The sequence below is a fragment of the Hetaerina americana genome, unplaced genomic scaffold, assembly GCF_022747635.1.
Source record: "Hetaerina americana unplaced genomic scaffold, ioHetAmer1.1.p SCAF_12, whole genome shotgun sequence".
NCBI classification, from domain to species: domain Eukaryota; kingdom Metazoa; phylum Arthropoda; class Insecta; order Odonata; family Calopterygidae; genus Hetaerina; species Hetaerina americana.
In genome coordinates, this window is record NW_027286292.1 from 10,948,740 (window position 1) to 10,968,979 (window position 20,240).

The following is a 20,240-nucleotide window of genomic DNA, read 5'->3' on the forward strand; positions in this document are numbered from 1 at the left end:
AAAATTACAAACGAAGGCTGGTGAGGAAGGTGAAAGGGTGAGGATTCCTCGCAGAAAAAGGTTTTGACTCAGACTTCGACACTCAACTTACCAGGAAAATGCTCTAGCAATTTAGCTATCAAGGAAACAAAATCACCACTGAAATCTGAAGGTCTGTGGTTTTGACTCCAAGTCAAAGAGACTTTTTCCTGATTGAATTTTTCATCTTTCTACCTTACCCACCTTTCTTATGGTCATTCTTTACGTGTGTTTCTATTTCTTTTCTATACATGTATGTCTACACCCAGGTGAATATGCTTTTGCCATCAGGTATGTTTTCACATTTTAACATGCATTTAGCCTATGTGGGTCATTTCTTTCTTCTGGTTTAGCATGCTTTTAATTGCAAAGAACCTATTATTTATAACAGTGTGTGATGTAGCTTTGTCTTTTGTTGGGCATGAGTAAATCCCTTTTATCCTTCCATCATAATACCCATTCCAGCATGTTAACCTACCTAAAAAAATCCACTTTTTCCTTCTTAGCATCAGATTAGGCAGCAAAATTAATACTATTTAATATGAACTGGGGACTAGGCATATTAAGTTTGTTCTTTTAAAGCATTCTTATCAGAATGGTAAGTACATTTTTTCACTTTTTGGCTATTGTCAGACTTACAATCTTCTTCAACTTCATATGAAAATTAAAATTTCTGGCACAGCATTTCCAAAAAGGAAGGCCTTTGCAATGGATCATATACTGGCTCACCTATCTTTTCCACAAGCTGATTAATTTGTGGGCAAATTAGGCAATAAGATGAAAAATCTTTCTCTAAATATCAAATTCGGGCAAAAGTTGTACTTAACTACTGGACTGGTACTCACTCCATTGGTCTTTCATGCCTAGCCATAAAGAAATATTTATGGGGACAATTATGGACAGAAATTTTATTTCTCCCTATGATACTGTTATCCATCTTGTTAGTCAAGTTTTAAGTAAAATCTGACTGAGGATCCTTTTTTTGATTTTCTGTAGATTATATAAATTTCTTTGTTCTTAAATATAATTTTTTAAGTCCTTAATTATGAAATTGGTAAATAATTCAAGAGAAAGGCAATGCTCACACACATCAGTGTCAGCATTTACACCTGTGGCACATGTTAAGATATTTACCCTTGGGCAACTGTCTATTTCTGTCCAACAATCCTGGGAATCTCGCTTAGATGGTTTCCAGGAGGCCTTCTTCATCTGCCACCACCTCTCTTCTGTTGGGATGATCTAATCCTGAAACTATGATGGCTATTCAATAATATGAGTGATCATAAAATTCTTATTCACATAATTTATTGCGCAAAAATTTAATTTTGTTATATTAATAGCTCAATGTGTAATACACGTGTTGTACAAGTTTCTTTTTTTTTTGACTCCAGTATTAAATCAGCAATAGCCATTGCAGGTTGAGATGTATCTAGTTCGCCTATAGAGGAATGATGTGAGGTAACATGTACATTGAAATTGTGCTTTCGCCTGAACTAACATCAGCATAGGCCTATTTTATACAATAAGGAGGCATGCGAAGTTTGTCCTTGCCAATATTATAGCTAGAAGATGGTTACAATGTTTCAAGAAGAAAGATAATGAATGGCAATGGAAAGTAGATCCAGAGCTCCACTGACTGCTCACAATAAAGTAAACATTAACATCACTCCTGCCACTGTCCATCCAATAACACTAATAGCAATATAAGAAACACTGAAAATTTCATTGGGTGCACCTATATGTTGGTTACAGGAAAAATGCTCATGAGACATGTTTGCATGAAGTAGTCCAGCAAAATCCACAACTAAATAATGGTTATCTCCCAAAACTCAATGTAAAATGTGTTCGCCATCCTCCTGGTAGTCCAGACCTAGCCTCATGTGACTTTTGCTCATCCTTAATGTGAAAAACACCATTGCTGAGAGAATTTATCATTTTCTGAAGCAGAATGGGCAAACAACAAGGTTAAAATTGCAATGGTTGCTGCTGTTGCAATTATGAGTCTAACTTGTACCACACATACATTATACATTAAGATAATAATACAAACAACAAATTTTTACATATTAAATTATGCAAAGAAAAAATTATGAACACTATAAATTGAAAAAATCTCAGACACCTGCTGCCAAAGAACTGCCCTTACTGTAAGTCATGGACTCAATTTCCACTTCACTTCTTAATATTAGGAAAACAAAAAAATCATTATATTAAAGATAATAGGAAGGAATGCTCCAAGTTATAAATCAAATATGAATGCTTTAAAATGTCAAAAAAACAGCTTCCACATACGTTTCAAAATTGAGTATTTACTTTAAAGGGAGATATAGAACATTTTAAGTTGAGCCAGGGCTCCTGCCATGCCCACTCTGCAAACTGTAATGACACTGGCTGATACCTTAATGATAAGTATATGCTAGCAGGGAGATGGCCTGCTGTATGAATGGAAATGTGAATGTTTTACCTATTTATATGGACATCATGAAATAAAAAACAGGAATTTCATTTGGACTAATAACGGGACTTATCATTTTTTTCAAAAGAATTGTTTTACCAATTTTTATCACATAATGAGAGTTTAATCCGGCCAAAACAAGAGGAAAAAATATGAAGCAACATGTGAAATTGGCTCCCCTCAAACTACTTGTACGTGTTTTTAGTATGGTTAGTAAGTTTAGTATCAATTAGTTTTACCTCTGGTAGAAAAAGTTATGGTAACAAGGCAAAGAATTAGTTAAATTGGGAAGAGAAATATGTATACCAACTAATAACGGTATTTTTTCCAACAATTGTCTATTATCTAATATACATATATAAATACTTAAGTTGTCATAGTGTCAAGCTCTAACTTGTGCCAATTCATGATGTAAAAAGATGGAATTTGTATAGATTTCAATTTATCCACAAAATGCATTTCAATGTAAACACACTGATAATGAGGTACAAAATAGCACCTTGTAAGTCCATATAACTGGGTAATTGTAATTGCAGTTACCTAAGGATAGCAATAGTGTTATCCCAAATAATAACTTTTAAATGAGTTTCTGAGGCAATCACTTTTAAGTTTAGTGACAATGACAGGGATTTAATTAAGTCTAATGATTTGAGTGGTCTTTCTTCTTGCCCCTTAAATGCATACCAGAAGTTCAAGATACAAGCCAAAGAACACGTGAGATGTCACATACCTGCAAGTCAGAACTTCATTTCCCTCTTTGCACAACACCATATGGAATTCAACCACAATAACAATTTTTTCCCATAAATATTGCATATCCTTTCTAAAGGATAGAAAATGGACGCACTCAAGCAAATCGAGATAAGAGGGCACTGGGCAAACCCCAGAACAATCCTTTGTAATGTGCAACTGTACCCAAAACCCTCCCCACTCCTTTCCGAGAAACTAACCTTTAGGAAAAAACAAAATCAACCCTTCAATGCTCCTGATTGTCCCCACCCTTCCCATGCCCATCCACCCCACCACCATGCCACAACATAGCCATGGAACCACCACCTCTTCCCCTTCCCTTACCTAAACCCTTACCCCCACCTTCAACATCCCACCCATCATCATCCGCCAACCATTTACACCCCCTTCTCCTCTGTCCTAAACGTACATATTTCAGCATTGCATGTAAATGAAATTTGTGCCTGGTGATACTGCAAGTCGGTTAAACAAGTTTCATTTTAAAAATAAAGTCGATGGAAAAGTACAAAATCTTTTAATAAGGAATTTTAATACTTCCACAAAGTGTAGCCTGAAACTGTACAGTATATACACACAAGAATCTTTTCATCCAATCATATTGCTCCATGAATCTACAGCAATAAATAGGAGCCATGGGACCACGTGAGATACTATTCAAAACTACATGACAAAGAGATGAAATTTTTCTCTTAATTTTACTAGTGTTATTTGGGGTATATATTGTTGAGTGCTGTTTTGCTTTGATGAATGATTCACCTAGTATAAGCATCAAATAGCAATACCACAGTCAGATGATGCCAAAATATGGATTTTTGTGCTGTCATCTAATGACAAAACATGCTTTTGGTCTTCAAGCATCTTCATAAGTATTTATAATTTCAAAATTACAAACCATGGTTTTCCCACTTCTGATTATTACTGCAGCTATAGCTAAAAGCAATCTTCAATTCTTTAAGCTCACCAATCATATCCGTTCCTCACCAATTTTACAGAAAACCATTTTAATGTACTTGAAATGGGACTGATAGGGACCAGTAAATGACTAAGTGTGGAAAAATGACAGCTGAAGCTATCATTTGCTTCATTCCTCAAGGGCTATAGCTTAAATGATCCCTGGAATCATATGTGAAAAATGATAATTTGTATCTTATATAATGTAGATGCCTGACAATGATGTGTGTTGAGATCGAAACACATTATATGGAATTAAATACAGTGGAAAATTACAAACTCTTTGTATTTTCATGCATAAGTTGCTTGCATAAGTGCATTAATCTATTCTGGGTAAGGAGCCAAAATCATAAAATTATATTCAAATGACATTCATTATGATTTATTTGGGTCAACATCTAAACTACTAATTCCTCAACAAACATTAACAATATCATATATTTCATCAAAATGGGGTCAGCTGAGAAGCACATTTTCTCCATGGAATTCAAACCATTAAATTCAAAGCACTACTGTAGCAAAAATACTTTGTTCTCAAGTGTTAAACTTAAAATATGCTCTTATTAACTCTTACAAGATTTCTAAACAGATGTTAGCTGAACTGCAGTGATCCCATCTATTTCACCAGGGAGGCTACCAATGTAGTTAAATAACAAGTAGCCCTACAGGCAATAACCAATATACTATGAAAGCCATAAAGCAATCATTTCTCACCTGAATCACTTTCACATGCCAATACATCAAAGTCTGGATGATCATCGCTGTTATCTGTATCATTTCCCAACTCATTATCGATTCATACAAAATTATTTTCTTTTTCAATTGCATCATTCCAAACATCATCCTTACCATTCTTACTGGTAGGTGATTATGACTAAAAATGCTATACATCCGATCATTGTAGATCAACTAAATTGCGTAAGTTTTAAGCTTTAAATGCATTCTAGCAGATTTATTAGGTAATATAAGGCCCAAAGTGTTTGTATGGCATCAAAATAAATCATAAGCTATAAATGAACCATTTGAAAAAAGCACTTCAAATAAATGGATTCCCAATGGACCATTACTAAGCATTCTTTAAGAGGCACAAAATATGAAGAATCTTCAGATTCTTCAGCAGGGTAAATATTCCACTTTGGATAGGTCTTTGAATACTATCTTCACTAATGCCAGCCAAACTATTCAAATGAACATGATGCCTAAGGTGAGCGAGGGAAATTGAATGGTGTAATTAACACAAAACAATAGCTGTTCTTCTCAATAATATTGAATACACACAGTAATTGTATGTGAAGTTGGATTTGCATACTAAGAGATCAATTATATTCATGAGAAAAAAAAGCTGCGATCATGCTCATGCACATGCATCAAGGAAACCACACACCACAATACTGCATTACAAATGTTTCTACAAAAATACATGAGTAATATCATGGTTTTATTCCACTAAGTGCTCATGATGCAATGCATAAAATATTACATAATTATCCAGACAGGCACACATTCTACCATATTCACTATGCATCAGGATTCTATATGGATGTTAGTAAATAATGAAACCTTCCAGCCTATAGTAGTATACTTGAGAGATACACAGGCTCTAAACATGGCATATATAGGTGCCAAATGTCCAATATGGGAGAGCTCCCATAGATGCTAGTGGTAAGCGTATACAACACATATGCAGTAGTGGTGCAATATCCCTCACGACAGCTGTGAAACACTGTATATTGGCATTTTTAAGTTACACTGTAAACTAAACAATTCTCTTTACAATGAAAATTGCACAACAGCAGAAAAGCCCTCCACAATCATAAAAATGCATTGGTTTATCATAAAATTATAGTAAAACAAATTTGTAAAATTACAACCATGTTGGCCTCCATGGAAGCCTATTACGAACAATTAAAACATTATCAAATTGCCTTACTGATTAAAAATTGCTATTAAATTAATACTGAGCATTTGCTATTTTTGGCATCTTGGATAAAGCATTTTTCCTTTAATGAGTGACATAGTTATTTCAGTTTTTACTTCTAGGCTATATGTGATAGGTACTCACATTGGTCACTGTTAAGCTCTAGTGTTAATTATTATTTTTTGTCTGAAGAAACAAAAATACAATAATCAAATGGCACTAACCTGATTGTGACTTTTTAACCTCATCACTAAATCTTTTTTGCAGAGCAAGCTCTCCCTCCAGTTTAGCAAGTCGACCACTCGAAATCATTCTGCCAAGCTCCTCATTTTCTTGGTAGAGCAATCTGCACTTTGCCATCAAGCGTTTGCCAGTATTACTGAAAAAAAATACCTTATAAGTGAAGTATCAACAAAATTTTGGAGCCCAAAAATATGAAAAAAAAACTAATCACAAAAAAGCCTACCACATAAGAAAGTCCCTTACACAAGATATTCCATATATGAAACATTTCAATTCCTTATATAAATACTTCAATTTAAAAGGCTCATTACCAAAGCCATCAAAGCCGAGGTAGATGAAGTTCATCCGCTCCTGTGCTTGTGACTATTTAAAGTTGACTAAATGAGTTTAAATATGGCCGTACATCCACAAATGATGAACATCATTCGGGACGTTCAAAATAAGTGAATTCCTCTGAAATGATTCACAAAACCTACCATACAGTTTTGAGTGCCTGACAAATCAAAGCTTGCAAAATAGTTAAGACAACAAGCATAGCAAAAGGTACAGTGTTTTCAATTTTGCATGAAAAGTTTGGTGTGAAAAAATCTCAGCAAGATGGGTGTCACATTTGCTCTCGGTAGAAATAGACCATTTCTTTCTCAGAAAATTAAATTATTTCATCTTTCTTTAAATATCTGTTGAGAATTCAATTCTAAGCCTACAAGTACATAATACTGTCGAACTGTATAAACTATAGCAATCAAAATTTGCATCACATGACAACAATTGCAATTTTTAAATTTTTCAAGTTATAATGTTGTAGTAATGATATAATTTCATCAAATATATTATTTATCATTTGAATGACAATGTAGCTGAAATAAGTTCTGTTGTGTAGTGCAAATTATAGTGATGTTGATAGTAACATAAAAGTTTTTTTTACCCAATTTTTCATTTCCCTATTCAATGGTGAACATTTTTTCAAAGATATTCAATAAATCATCTACTACCACAACATTTGACAAGCTATAGCCAGTGAAGAATAATAGAAAGACAAATTCTATAGGTGTTCGGAAATATATAACTCTGAATACCTATTGGAGGAAGAATGTCCCAGGTACTGCGATGCTCTGGTATGCCATACCCTGGGTCTGGTTGATGTATTTTTTCGATGTTCTATTATACTTGTACCGCTTAAGGTCATTCTCACATCGCATGGGTTCAAGGTAACCATGAGATGGCTAGCTGATGTAAGAGAATGGTATTTTGAGTGAATATTACAGGCAGCAAGTGGTTTGAAATTGTCTGTATTTGTAAGATTAAGCAGTCCTTGAGTCAAAAAAATGACATGCCTAATGCATGAAGATGCATTTGAATCAATGCTTAATAAAGTAAACAATAGAGATTTTCTGAAGAAACTTATGCCATCATAAAATTCATCACAAATTGGTGGAAGGCAGTCAATTTAAAATCACTATTGAGGCCAGGTCACATAGTACGCAAAAACTTAATGTAGAAATCAACTTAACTGTAAGGTATACAAAAATTGGTGCATAGTTTACAAATGTGAGAAATTAAGCCATTCAGAGCCTTTATTTAAAATCACCAGTAAGCCTGTCTCTACCAGATCTTGGAGATCAGAAGTAGAAACAATTGAAGTTGCAATACTGGTAACAGTATGAACATTTATGAGTACTAATGAATTAAAATACAACAATTTCAAAAAAAATCATTCACCTTGACTAGGATTCAAACCCAGATTCTGGTCAACGTGGATGATTTTTACTTTGAAATTGTTGCATTTTAATGCATATTAGCATATGACTCTGTTAAAGCTACCGTCATGGCATCTGCCATAGATCTTTGAAGTACTAATGAATGTTGACAAGTTGATCGAGATTTATATCATTGCTCGTGCTGGGAAGACTACTACTCTAACAGAATAGGTGGCAAAGAAGGTGATGGGCTAGATCTATGAATAGATGCAGAATGGAGCAGGCACAGTATATCATCATCTTTTTCGGGAAATTCATCTTCAGTATGTAGATGCACTTTTTCATCATATGAGGATAAAAGCTGAGAGATTCCAATTGTGGCTGAGGTTAATAGATCCAGAGCTAAGCAGAAAATCTCACAAGAAACCCTTATTCAAGGAGCAGAGATGGCCAATGACCTTACAGCAGTTGTTGTTGAAATTCTTCTTTTTATATGTAATTACGAGGACGATTCGAAAAGTAAGGTCTCCTATTTTTTTTCATGAAAAATCAAATTTATTCTCAACTTTGTGCACATCATTGGAAAGGTTGAGCGCTTAGCTATTTTTCTATATAGCTGCCTTGACGATCAATCACTTTTTGCATCCTTGAAGCAGCTTTTTAATACCGGCGTCGTACCTTTCTCCCGCCACATAGCGAAGCCTACTGACAACTGCTTCTCCGATATAAGTTCATCACCATTCAGTGGAAGTGTATGGTAAGAAGTGTATGGACATCAAAACGTGTGGAAGTGGTGCAGGGAGTTTTTTGATCGCCGGGAAAACGTCCACGATGAGCAGCAGTCGGGGCGGCCGAGTTTGCCGTAATCAACGGTGGCTCCAATTGATGAGATGGTGCGCAAGAACCGGGGAATCACCCTCCATGAGATACAGAAAGGCCTTAATGAAGAGAGAGGCTACTTCTCCGGGCAGAATATTGTGTCGGAGGTCCTCGGTTACAACAAGGGGTCGTACCAAAGTAGTGTGTTTGCATCATGACAATGCATGTCCACACCAACATGCACGTGTCACATCAAACGACCACCCTACTCAATAAATTTGGCTGGGATATCATCGACCGCACTCCTTACAGCCCGGAAATTGCCCACAGCAACTACCACTTGTTTCCCGTTCTCAAAAAACACCTTGGAGGACAGAAATTCAAGTCAGATGAGGAAGTGCAAGAAGCAGTCGTCAGTTAGCTTTGTGACGCAGTGGGAGAAAGGTACGACGCCGATATTAAAAAGCTGGTTACAAGGATGCAAAAAGTGATTGATCGTCAAGGCGACTATGCAGAAAAATAGCTATATGCTCAGCCTTTCTTACGATGTACACAAAGTTGAGCATAAATTTGATTTTTCATGAAAAAAATGGGAGACCTTACTTTTTGAATCACCCTCTTACTTTTAATGCATTTTTACTTTACAAGCATACAGTTGGATATCATATCCAAAACATTAATATATTTTAAATGAATAAAATGCCAAGTTAAAATATTCTGACTAGCAGGAATACAACTTTATCATTTAAAATTTACAAAGAACATACTTAGTATGCTTTGAACATTTATGAATGCCTTGCAATTCAATCAATGATATATTAATATTATTTAGAAATATTGAGATACGATGGGGATTGATTTGGTGCGGCGGTTAACACACTGGTTTCCTACCGAGAGGGCCTGGTTTTGAATCCTGGAGTTGACAGATATTTTTCAATGGTATCCCAATGCCTACTTGAGGTGCTTAGTGGAGGGCACTTCGAATGAGTACACCATCAGACAGATGGGATGTTAAGCTGCAGACCCCATGGCGCTTTTCAATAAGAGTAGTCTAATGCCGATGCTGGGTTTCTCTCCGCCCTTCATCCTTTCCTGTCCATCTGTATTGGCACTAATGACCATAGCTGTCGGTCGCCTCCCCTAAAACTACTACTACTTGAAATTAGATTACATTGAGGGTAATGAGATTTTCAAGAAATAGTAAGGCTGAGTTAAACATTGCCTTTAGGGGGAAACATTTCACTAACAAACTTATCAAAACATTAATACCAGTGTCTTGTAACTCATTACATCTGTCTGTAAACTTCAGTATGCATTAGTGGGATGAACACATTTTGGCAATGTGACAAGGGTACTACAGTAATACATGTGACAGGTTGCTACTGAAAAAATAGAGAATGATAGTGGCAGGACCCTGTGTTTCAGTCAAAGGAACTAGGGCATTTTTAGCTTTGGTTATTTAATACATAGTTATAGACAGAAATGGTCAGCCAGAGAATGCATGGAGAGTTCACCAACCAATTTTTTGTAGATTAATTAACTCTATATAATAATATATAGGAATAGAATAATTAATGCATTATTGTACAATTTAAACATTTTCTACAGCATTTTAACATTGATATTTCTGCTTCAGATAAATAATAATCCTGTTATTTCCATTAGTTAAGTATCTTGCCATTGAAGGCTCTTTTCCAAGTATTATATGGGGTCATCAAGTTTGAAAGTCAAAAGCTTGCAGTGTGATTGGGGGACAAGTGATGTCATTCGTTGTGTGCTATCAACAACAAACAATGGTTTCCCTATATTGGAGGAAATGAGTTTCAAACATATTTTTCAAAGACTACAATTTCCTCAACTGTGTGGGACTATATAGCAAGTGGACATGAAAGCACCCTACAATTCATGAACACAATTTTATAATAACATACATCACTCTAGCATTGATTCACTGGCTACATGTTATTTGAAATATAAGTATGCCATGGTGGATATTGAAGTTTAAGGCTCAATAAGTGATAGAGGAATAAAAAGGAATTATATATTTAGACTGAAGTTAGCTGCTGATTCATCGAGCCTACCAGGGGCCAAGTCTGTAAGTTGTTCCTCCAGAGAAAGGAAACAGATGAATCTTCTGTAGAAAACGAGTCTCCCTGCCCAAGTATGTAACTTGTTTCTCCAGAGAAAAGAGACGGATGAATCTCCCTTAGAACAGGAGTCTCCCAGCCCAAGTCTGTAACTTATGAAGCAAATTCTAGGAGACTCAGATGGGAGTATCTATCACATCAATCCAGAGAGGCCATCCTAAAATTTTCTCTCCAGTAGAAATTACATTTTTTGACTGTGACGTCAATTCTTCATGAAATTTTGAGCCACATTATGAACGTGTGAGATCAATTTCTGTGAGACTAATTAATATGGTAGATGAAAAGAAAAAAACACCATTCCACAGAAGAATTTAAATATACCCCAAGTATTTTTTCTCGGATTACCAACTCTCTACCTAACAAATCACAAGGTTACAGTGTTATTGTTTACAGTGTTTTGGTGTTATGCCTATCTTCAGACAGTTATTGGTTATGATTATAAGATTTCCATTTCATGTCAACCAATTATAATTTATGTGTCAAACAGAAGGTAGTCGAGGGGTATTGCTAATTGTAGCAAACGTACAGCAATCATATACCTGTGGTGTAAAAAAGCAAGATGCAGCCAGTGTAGATGAATTAGGTAGAGTAAACTAACAATTATCCATGCTAATGATTATGCATGGGTAATTGAAAAACACAGATAATGAAAATATGTGGAAAATATGGTCATGATATAAACGGATATATACAGAGACTCCCCATTTTCATTCCTTGTGAGTGATTTGCATTTTTTAACATTGGAAATTACATTTTTTCATCCATATTTATAAAGTGGGAATTATCTTTTTACAAAAAACTATCATCAATGTGAATAGCATAATATATTTGTATCAGAAAGCTAAACCAATCAAGTAGAGAGGAAAAAAATGACTGGCAAGAGAAAAATTTTAAAAAGTATAGCTAATGCAGATTCATAATATGATACTAAAATAACAAAATTTAGATAGTTGATCACTCATTCGCTGTGTAGTGAAACTAAGTATTTACTTGCCTTAAAGGAGAATATGGAATTTGTAAGGATATAGAATTTGGGGGAAATGATGATGGTTAAGTAACAATAGTACCAAAATGTTTAAATTAAAACATTTAACACTATTGACAACTTTTGATTTCACGAAATTAACAACTTTTAAGAGTGCCGAGGTATTTCAAACTTGTATTTTCTTAAAGTACATAAAATTTCAAAGCATTTTCTTATTTGATTTTGTCAATGTTCGCATTTTCTTATCTTTACGATTGTAATTTTATTGAACTGTTGAGGTGCTAAGAAGAGAGGGACACAGCCAATCTGCAAAATGGACAATCTGCACACAGATAATTGAGAATATGGATACATAGATGAACAACAACTTTTACTTTAAAAGTTTGTGCCCATCTAAGCATCCCAGGCCCCAATGTAAATGCCTTTTTTGGCACATGAATAGTTTTGGGCATGCATTAAAAATAATCAATTACTCTGGGTATAATTGATATAGGCCTGTTTTGGATTGAGGAACTTTTATAGGCATTAACCAAATTACTTCCTCAATATAGGTAGAGAGAAAGGCAAACACTTTATAGGACCATGCAAAGGTAACTTCTTTAAATTAACTTTGAATTACTTCCTAACACAATTCGGATAAAATTCACCATGACTCTTGTATTCAAGTAAATAATAGTAATTTATTGTGCCAGGTTAGAGGCTTAGAGGTTCTCAGTCGTTAAAATTTTCATAAAAAATCATGAAAAATCTGTATTAAATTATAGTGTCGAACTAGTAATTGATTTACATGCATCAATGGCTATCATTACTACTTAGAATATGAGCTTTAAATATCCAAGTAACTGTACTAATATTAGCAATTGATTGGGACATTATATATTTTTTTATTTGTTGGTTAATAATTGTTTTTTGCATAAATATTGCACTGATATTAATTTCTCACTATATTATGCATTATGTATTTTTCTGTTAATAGTGAATTCATATATTAAAAATAGTCATCATAAATTTATATAGCCTATGATGAGGAAAGACTTCTATAGTCTACGCATGAGGTAAGAATCTTTAATTTTACAAAAGCCGATTCATAAGTCTTTTATTTGTAAAGTGAAAGCAGCGCCTAAGTTGTAGCATGGAAACTAACTAGTTAGACTGGTGTGAGTTTATATGATGATGGATGAAATAGGTGACCTTAATGTCATTTGTATGGATATCTGAAGTCTACTATATTTTGGAATCCATTTATTTAGTATTTTTTTGAGTGGCTAAATATTTACAACTGATGGAATGAACTTAGTGTACTTCCCATGAAATAAGTTTTTACTCACAAGTTTTCTTTTCACTACACTTTGCATGTCAACCATTTTAAACTTTTAGCAGCACAGCCAATGCTGTTGTTAAACTCAAATGTTGTGCAATGATAAATTTGATTGCTAAGATATAAAAATACCTATTTTTTACTTCCAAAATTAAATCTGTTGATACTAACCTACTAATGGCATTTTTTTTTTTGGATTTCATCTCCCTATTGATACAAATGTCATGACAGATTGTTGCAGTAACATCCTATACCAATTTATTAATCATAACATTATAAAATATTAAACATACAAACTATTTCATACTCAGCTTAATCGTCTGCACAATACTATGGAACCAGGTGATGTAAACATGTTGGGAGGTAGTTACAAAAGATTTCACTGGCTCACGAAATACTTCCCAAATGAATTTCTTCTCTAACATAAAATTCACTCTCCATACCGGCTGGCAAAAAAAGTTACTGTCAATTACAGACTTCCATTGGAAGAATTCTGCAAAAGAAATAATTTTCTCTTTTCTCTTAAAGAGGAAAGTTACAAAACTGAGCCCCAGACAGGGGATCACTGGATAACTATAATTTTTCATTTTCTTTAAATGAAAAATTTTGCTGGGGATAAAACCTTTTTTTGCAAGACTTATTAATGAGACCTTTTTCAAGAAAAATATATGTCAGCCCTAGTGAAATATTAACTACAGGCTCTCAAGGGAAAGGTGGTGTATACAGAACACCTTTAACATTTTGAGTGCAAGATGACAGATTTTTCTGAGTCAGATAAATGCATCCATATGACAACACAGCTGGTTATATAACTCAGTCCACATTTTCAAGGCATGTATTTATCCGGCACTAAAAATGTGGCCAGGGTGTGATGTTGCCTATTCAATGCCCTCTGAATGAAAGTGAATTGGGGATTGAGCATTGGAGTGGAAGAGATGGTAACTGCTGTAGTGTGGTTTTTACTGTTGCTTTGTTTCTTTTGAAAGTACTAATATTAAGGGAATTAATTTTAAGGAGGAAGATGAGTTTGGACTTAAAATGAAAGCACTAAGGGAGCCTATTCCATGGGTTCAAACGAGAAAAATGTCAATGGTGAATCAGGCTCATTTAGTAATGTGAATGTGGCCAGAAAGGAAAGTATTCCAGATTAGCCATAGCCATAGGTTGATATGAGCTACGGCCATGCAAGTGCCTTTGCTCTGTGGGTAGAAACATTTATTGGGGGGAAATTTTTTAAAAATAAATATTTTGAAAAATAGAGGAGAAACTATGTCGAAGGAAGAAAAGTCATCTTTCTTTGGGAAAAATAGGTTAGGGGGATTAAACCTTGATTGCATGGGATAGATGTGCAGCGAGAGGTGGCATTGATATGAGGGTAGGCTGAAAACTAATGCACACATGCTTGTAGGCCACAAACAAAATGACCTTCAGAGGCACTCCTCGTGGCTTGTGAAAGTAACATTCCTCCACAACATGCATGTACAGGTTTCAGGTCGTTTCACTCATCCAGTGTATTTCGAGAAGCAGAAGTATGGAGACGTTTTCCAGTGCTATGTCAATGGGAGTTAAACACCATGCTGTTATCGAATTTTTAACTCTGAAAAATGACTTTTACTGAGGTTTTTTCGTCATTTAAAGGCTGTTTATGGTGACGATGCTGTTGAATGGTTTACTGTAAATCTATGGGTAGTAAAACTTCATGATTGCAAGCCTAGAAAAGTCATAACTGTTGATGAAACATGCAGCGGACATCTGATCACTGCCACAGACGATAAACATCGCAAAATCATTGAAGATTTGATTCAATATGACCGGTGAATCACTCAAAAGCATATCACAAACCATATTGGAATGTCCAAGGAAGAAGTTTGTCATGCTAAAGGCAGCCTGGCACCGATAATCTTGCAACATGACAATCCTCGTCCGCACACCTCGCGTGCAACTGGAGAGGCTCTGCGAAACCTGAAATTTGAACTGATTCCACACCCTAAGTATACCCGTGATCTTACACCTTGCGATTTTCATTTTTTCCCTCAACTCAAGAGACAACTCAAGGGTAATCATTACACCTCAGACGATGAGGTGAAGACAGCTGCCAATTCCTGGATTCGAGGAAAGTCAGAAGAGTTTTTCAGTGATGGATTGACAAAACTTGCTACACGTTGGAAGAAATGTGTTAGCCTTAACGGTAACTATGTTGAAAAATAAACATATGATTTTGAAACTAAAGAATTGTACTTTAAGGTACTTTTTGCCCAATCTAGCTATTTGCTTTTGTTCACGCTTGGCAAGCATGTGTGCATCAGTTTTCAGCCTACCCTCGTAGCAGACGTGAATTGCAGGGTAGAAACAATTTAGAAGGCTGAGGAAATCATATCCATTCCATGCAGATGGCAGGGAATGGACAAGGAGTTCAGATAGTGGTCTACAAAGACATCGTGAAATGAAATAATTACCAGCTTGAGCTACTTTATTATGCTGCTTAAGTTTCAGACAATATGCAGGAAGTGAATATTGTTGTTGAACACTTGTGGTACAAGTTTCCAAGAGGGTATTAAAAATATAGTATTACCCAGTGTGTCATAATTGGTTTGATGTTTTCCTTTGACAGAATGTTATTATGGCTATTACCAAAAAGATGTTGGAAATTACCACCAACAGAAGAGGAATTAACTATACACAGGGTTGATATCTTTGAATAATCTCATTATTCTGGCAGAGTTGGTTGCATTGATTGTACTCACATTCACATGAAAAACCCTGGGTGTGACCATGAGAAGTGGTATATTTATTTGTATGCTTCATGAATTTCTAGGCATAAATTATTCTAGTAGTTGTAATAAATGTCACGATTTTTGGCTTCATGAAACAAATTATGAGTACAAGACCAATATGAATTAGCTAAATATGTGACCTTCCAAATCTTTTCTAATATAATAATTCATTGTCACTGAGACAACACTTATTCTGGAATATATTGAACTGTAACAAAATTAGTTGAAATGTAAGCGTATATGGAAAATCCTTTCCTATACTTGAAATCATACTGCCTAGGAAATGTACATTTCTGCAGTAGGTATTCATCATATCATTACTTAGTGCTGGTCCATCATTGGGTGTTTTCGTATCGCTTATTTAATTTTGAATTTACCAGCCTAACTGCTACATTTTTTAAACTTAATTTGTTTAGTGACATGGGCCCGTAACTGAATGTTCATGAGGTACTTTCAACATCCCTTTCCATTTTCATGGTTTAACAAATTGTGAACATCCTGGGCAACTTATGTTGTATATTATTTCTTGAGATTAGCATTTATCCATGAGAGTTTAGGCCAATTCAATATTTATCAGCACATGCCTACAATCATTATTTATTAAATTTAAAACTTTAACATTTTAAGTTCAGATTATAAAAACCATAAACACAGTTATTGACCTGAAGTTCAGTTTGATAGGAGTAGGTAGAGCTCGCCCAATACTAAGACCAATACCAGTTTTAGTAGGCCGAGCTCACCCAATACTAATTTTGATTATATCTTTTGTTAATTCACCTATTAGATGGTCCAAAGAGATGAGAAAAAACTGCATCATTAATGTTATATTCCAAATGTTATTAGTTGTGAATGGTTCAGTAGTATAGCGATACCATGCAATGAAGTATTATTGCAACTTCATTTATTGTTTTTAAAGTGGCATGTTATTGCATTAAGTTAACAATCATTAGGTGGGTACCCATGATGCCTTTATCTTTACTTTCAAAAGAATGTACACATTCAACTTGCAAAAGTCAACACATAAATTATGACAATTTCATATTTCTTTTGCTTGATTATTACCAAAATATAAAATTACAGATGGTGGCAGGGCCAACCATGGAAATTAGGGACATAACATGCATATGGCATGGATCACAGCATGACGCCTACATTTTTCACAACAGTAGATTGAAACATTTCATAGCGACCAAATAAATGATTGTTTCTTACTACTCCAATTTTTATATACACCAGTCAGAAATCCTATGATTGGGCATGAAGGGCAGTAAGCACAAATTTTGCTTCCATTTTTGTCTTCTGCAAAACATTAAAACTGACTAACAATGTACATGAAATATATTTTGATATGCTCATTTAGAATTATAGTTAGAACTAAATTCATTAACATTACCAGCTGCATTACATAATGGGGGAGTTAAACTCAATTTTTAATTATCAAATTGTGGAGAATCCGTTGCTACTATGAATTAAATGTATAGGAAACCATTTGCAATTGTTGTAGTTACATTAATTTTAATTGATGGTATGCCTTTTCTTTCAAGTATAACTCCTCATACATCATGACCAGGAGCATTGTTAAGAGGACTTGCGGAATCCGTAAGGTTAGATTTCTGTCTCTCTCGATGAATCTCAGAAAAAACACTTCCTTGCAGTTCATCATTGGTTATGCACTTCACCACTATGTGGCAGATGAGGCAGTTCCTGAGCTGGAACATTGACCAGATGTGTGGTTGATGTTCCAGTCCAAGAATATCAAGCTCATGATGCCCATTCCTTAACTGGGACTTCTATAGCATCTTTTTGTAGGGATGGATACTTATCCTATCATGCTTTTCATTCTAAAATTTTAAGTAAAGATATTTTTGTAATACGGAATAGTTCGGAAGTAGCGATTTTAATAATGCTTTAAAAGGCGATTCATTACACTTATGAATTGTAGCCAATTAATCAGTTTGTCAATTTATAAACTAATTAGTTATCAGTAAACTCTGTGAGTTACTCTAAAATACAGGATGAAATTAATTTCAGTTTATTTGTTGGAATTGCACTTATTCTTTCTTCAGGAGTATTGATCAGTAAATTAATTTCACCTAGGATTTAACTTTACGAGGCCTTTATAAAGTAGTGGTTATGAAGTTATTGCTTGCTGGAGAAGATCATCAGAAAATGCCACCATCCCAAAATAGTGTGAATAATACCATGAGTAAAAGACTAAATAATTTTACTATTTACGAGGGTCATCCGGAAAGTAGTACCCGTTCGTGAAATAAAGACACAAAAGTAAATATTAACAAACATAAAAAATTTTATTTGAAAGAGGATACTTTAAACTACTTCTCAACATAATCTCCAAGCAAATTAAGGCATTTGTCATAACGTGTGACAAGTTTCTGTATTCCTGCTGCATAGTCCTTCGCCGCCAGCTCATTGAGATACGCGAGGGACCCATCTTGCACAAATTTTTGCATAATGCAGATGGTGTTTAACAATTTCATGAACAATTGTTCGAGAAACATTGGGAAAATGCTCACAGATGTCATCAATTGTGACGCGCCGATCGTTCCTCACGAATTCGTCAACTGAGCTCACCAGTTGGTCTGTAATGACAGACGGTCTCCCCGAACGCTCATCGTCGTGTGTGTTCCCCCTCCCCATGTTGAAGTTGCGACACCACCGCCGAACAGACGACTCGTCCATTACATTGTCTCCATACACCTCCTTTAATTGGCGATGAATATCACATGGGCGAACGTTTCTTGCATTGAGGAATTTAATCACTGCCCTCACTTCACAACTGGCGGCGTTCTCAATTTTTTTAAACATTGTAAACAATCACAGAAACAACACAGGCAATGCTAGCGTCACGCAACTTGGCTCAGAGAAGGCAGACAAGCCACTGAAGCTATCTGACCTCGTCCAGCGGCTACTCGCGTCGTCAGCACTTCATGCGGCACGAACGGGTACTACTTTCCGGATGACCCTCGTATAAAACTAAATATTAAGTGTTTTTTATGAACTTTTTATTTTTCACAAAGATGATTATGTACATCCAAATCTGTTTGATATTAAATTTGATCTACCAAAAGAGTACTTTTATTTTGTCATTAAACTCCCAATTCAAAGCACGACAAACTATGCATTTGTCAAAAATGAGGGACATGAAATTTGGTTCAGAGATGGACAAATATCTTCTAAATCTTCATGGGTGGGAGGGAGGGATGGTTGACAGGTCATGTGAAATCGGATGTTACCTTTAATTCACCTATATTAACGACTTTTCAGAGATCTTTAAATTTTATCCCTAAACCTGTCTTTCTAACATCCACCATATCTTGATCTAAAACAAATGGAATATAGTTCCAAATTGTGTCATATGCAAGTAAATTTTTTTAAATATAATCAATTATTTAATGCAATCAGATACCCTCATAAAAAAAACTAATGCTGATGTAAAATAAAAATCAGGCAGTTCTAGTAAATTTAACATTTATTTTTTGAAATACTAAGAAAAGAGATAAAAATGCACAGACATATATAACTAAGTAAATAATCCACAAATACATACAAATATTTAAAGAGCGGAAAAGACTATTCAAACATCTCCGAGTGCAAACACATGCTTGAGGACAAAAGAAAACATGCAGTATCAAGACATGAAAATACAGATCAAGCACAAGCAAATTAAGTACAGGGAAGCAGTTAAGAAATGTGCTGTCTCAGGGCAGGTTTAGGAAGTCCTGGTTTTCCCAACTGGAGTTGGCCAAGGTAATGTTCCCGAACCATGTACACAACATAAGGAAAAACCAGGAGGGAGGAGCAGCAGGAAGGATAAATGATGACAAATTTGCCACTTGGAAAAAAATGCCAAGAAGCTATCCAAAAATATAATATAGTTGAGAATTATTTAAGGAATGACAGTTTTATAAAATATCAAGAAACATTTTTATTACACATAAGTATAACATTATAGAAAAATTATAGCTTCAAGAGCATTATTTTTTCTCCTCACCAATATTTGAATAATTATTGGTATTCCAAACACGAATCAGCTTGACCTCAAATAAAACATACACGAGCAATAAAATGTACGTCATTTTCAATGCTTTCAAAAGCCTAATTTTTGTATCGATAAAAATCATTCTTGATGTAGTCTTTCTTTAAG

The 20,240-nt window shown here is 34.9% G+C and overlaps 1 protein-coding gene across 3 annotated transcripts in view; it reads right to left on the reverse strand.

The window, feature by feature from the left end:
- Nucleotides 1–20,240, reverse strand: part of LOC139685685 (pre-mRNA-splicing regulator female-lethal(2)D-like) — a 44,495-nt gene that overhangs the window by 16,921 nt on the left and 7,334 nt on the right. For all 3 annotated transcript variants that reach the window (XM_071582669.1, XM_071582670.1, XM_071582668.1), the window contains exon 4: nt 6,317–6,471. In XM_071582669.1, coding sequence (XP_071438770.1) covers nt 6,317–6,471 — 155 coding nt within the window. The remainder of the gene's footprint in view (nt 1–6,316; nt 6,472–20,240) is intronic.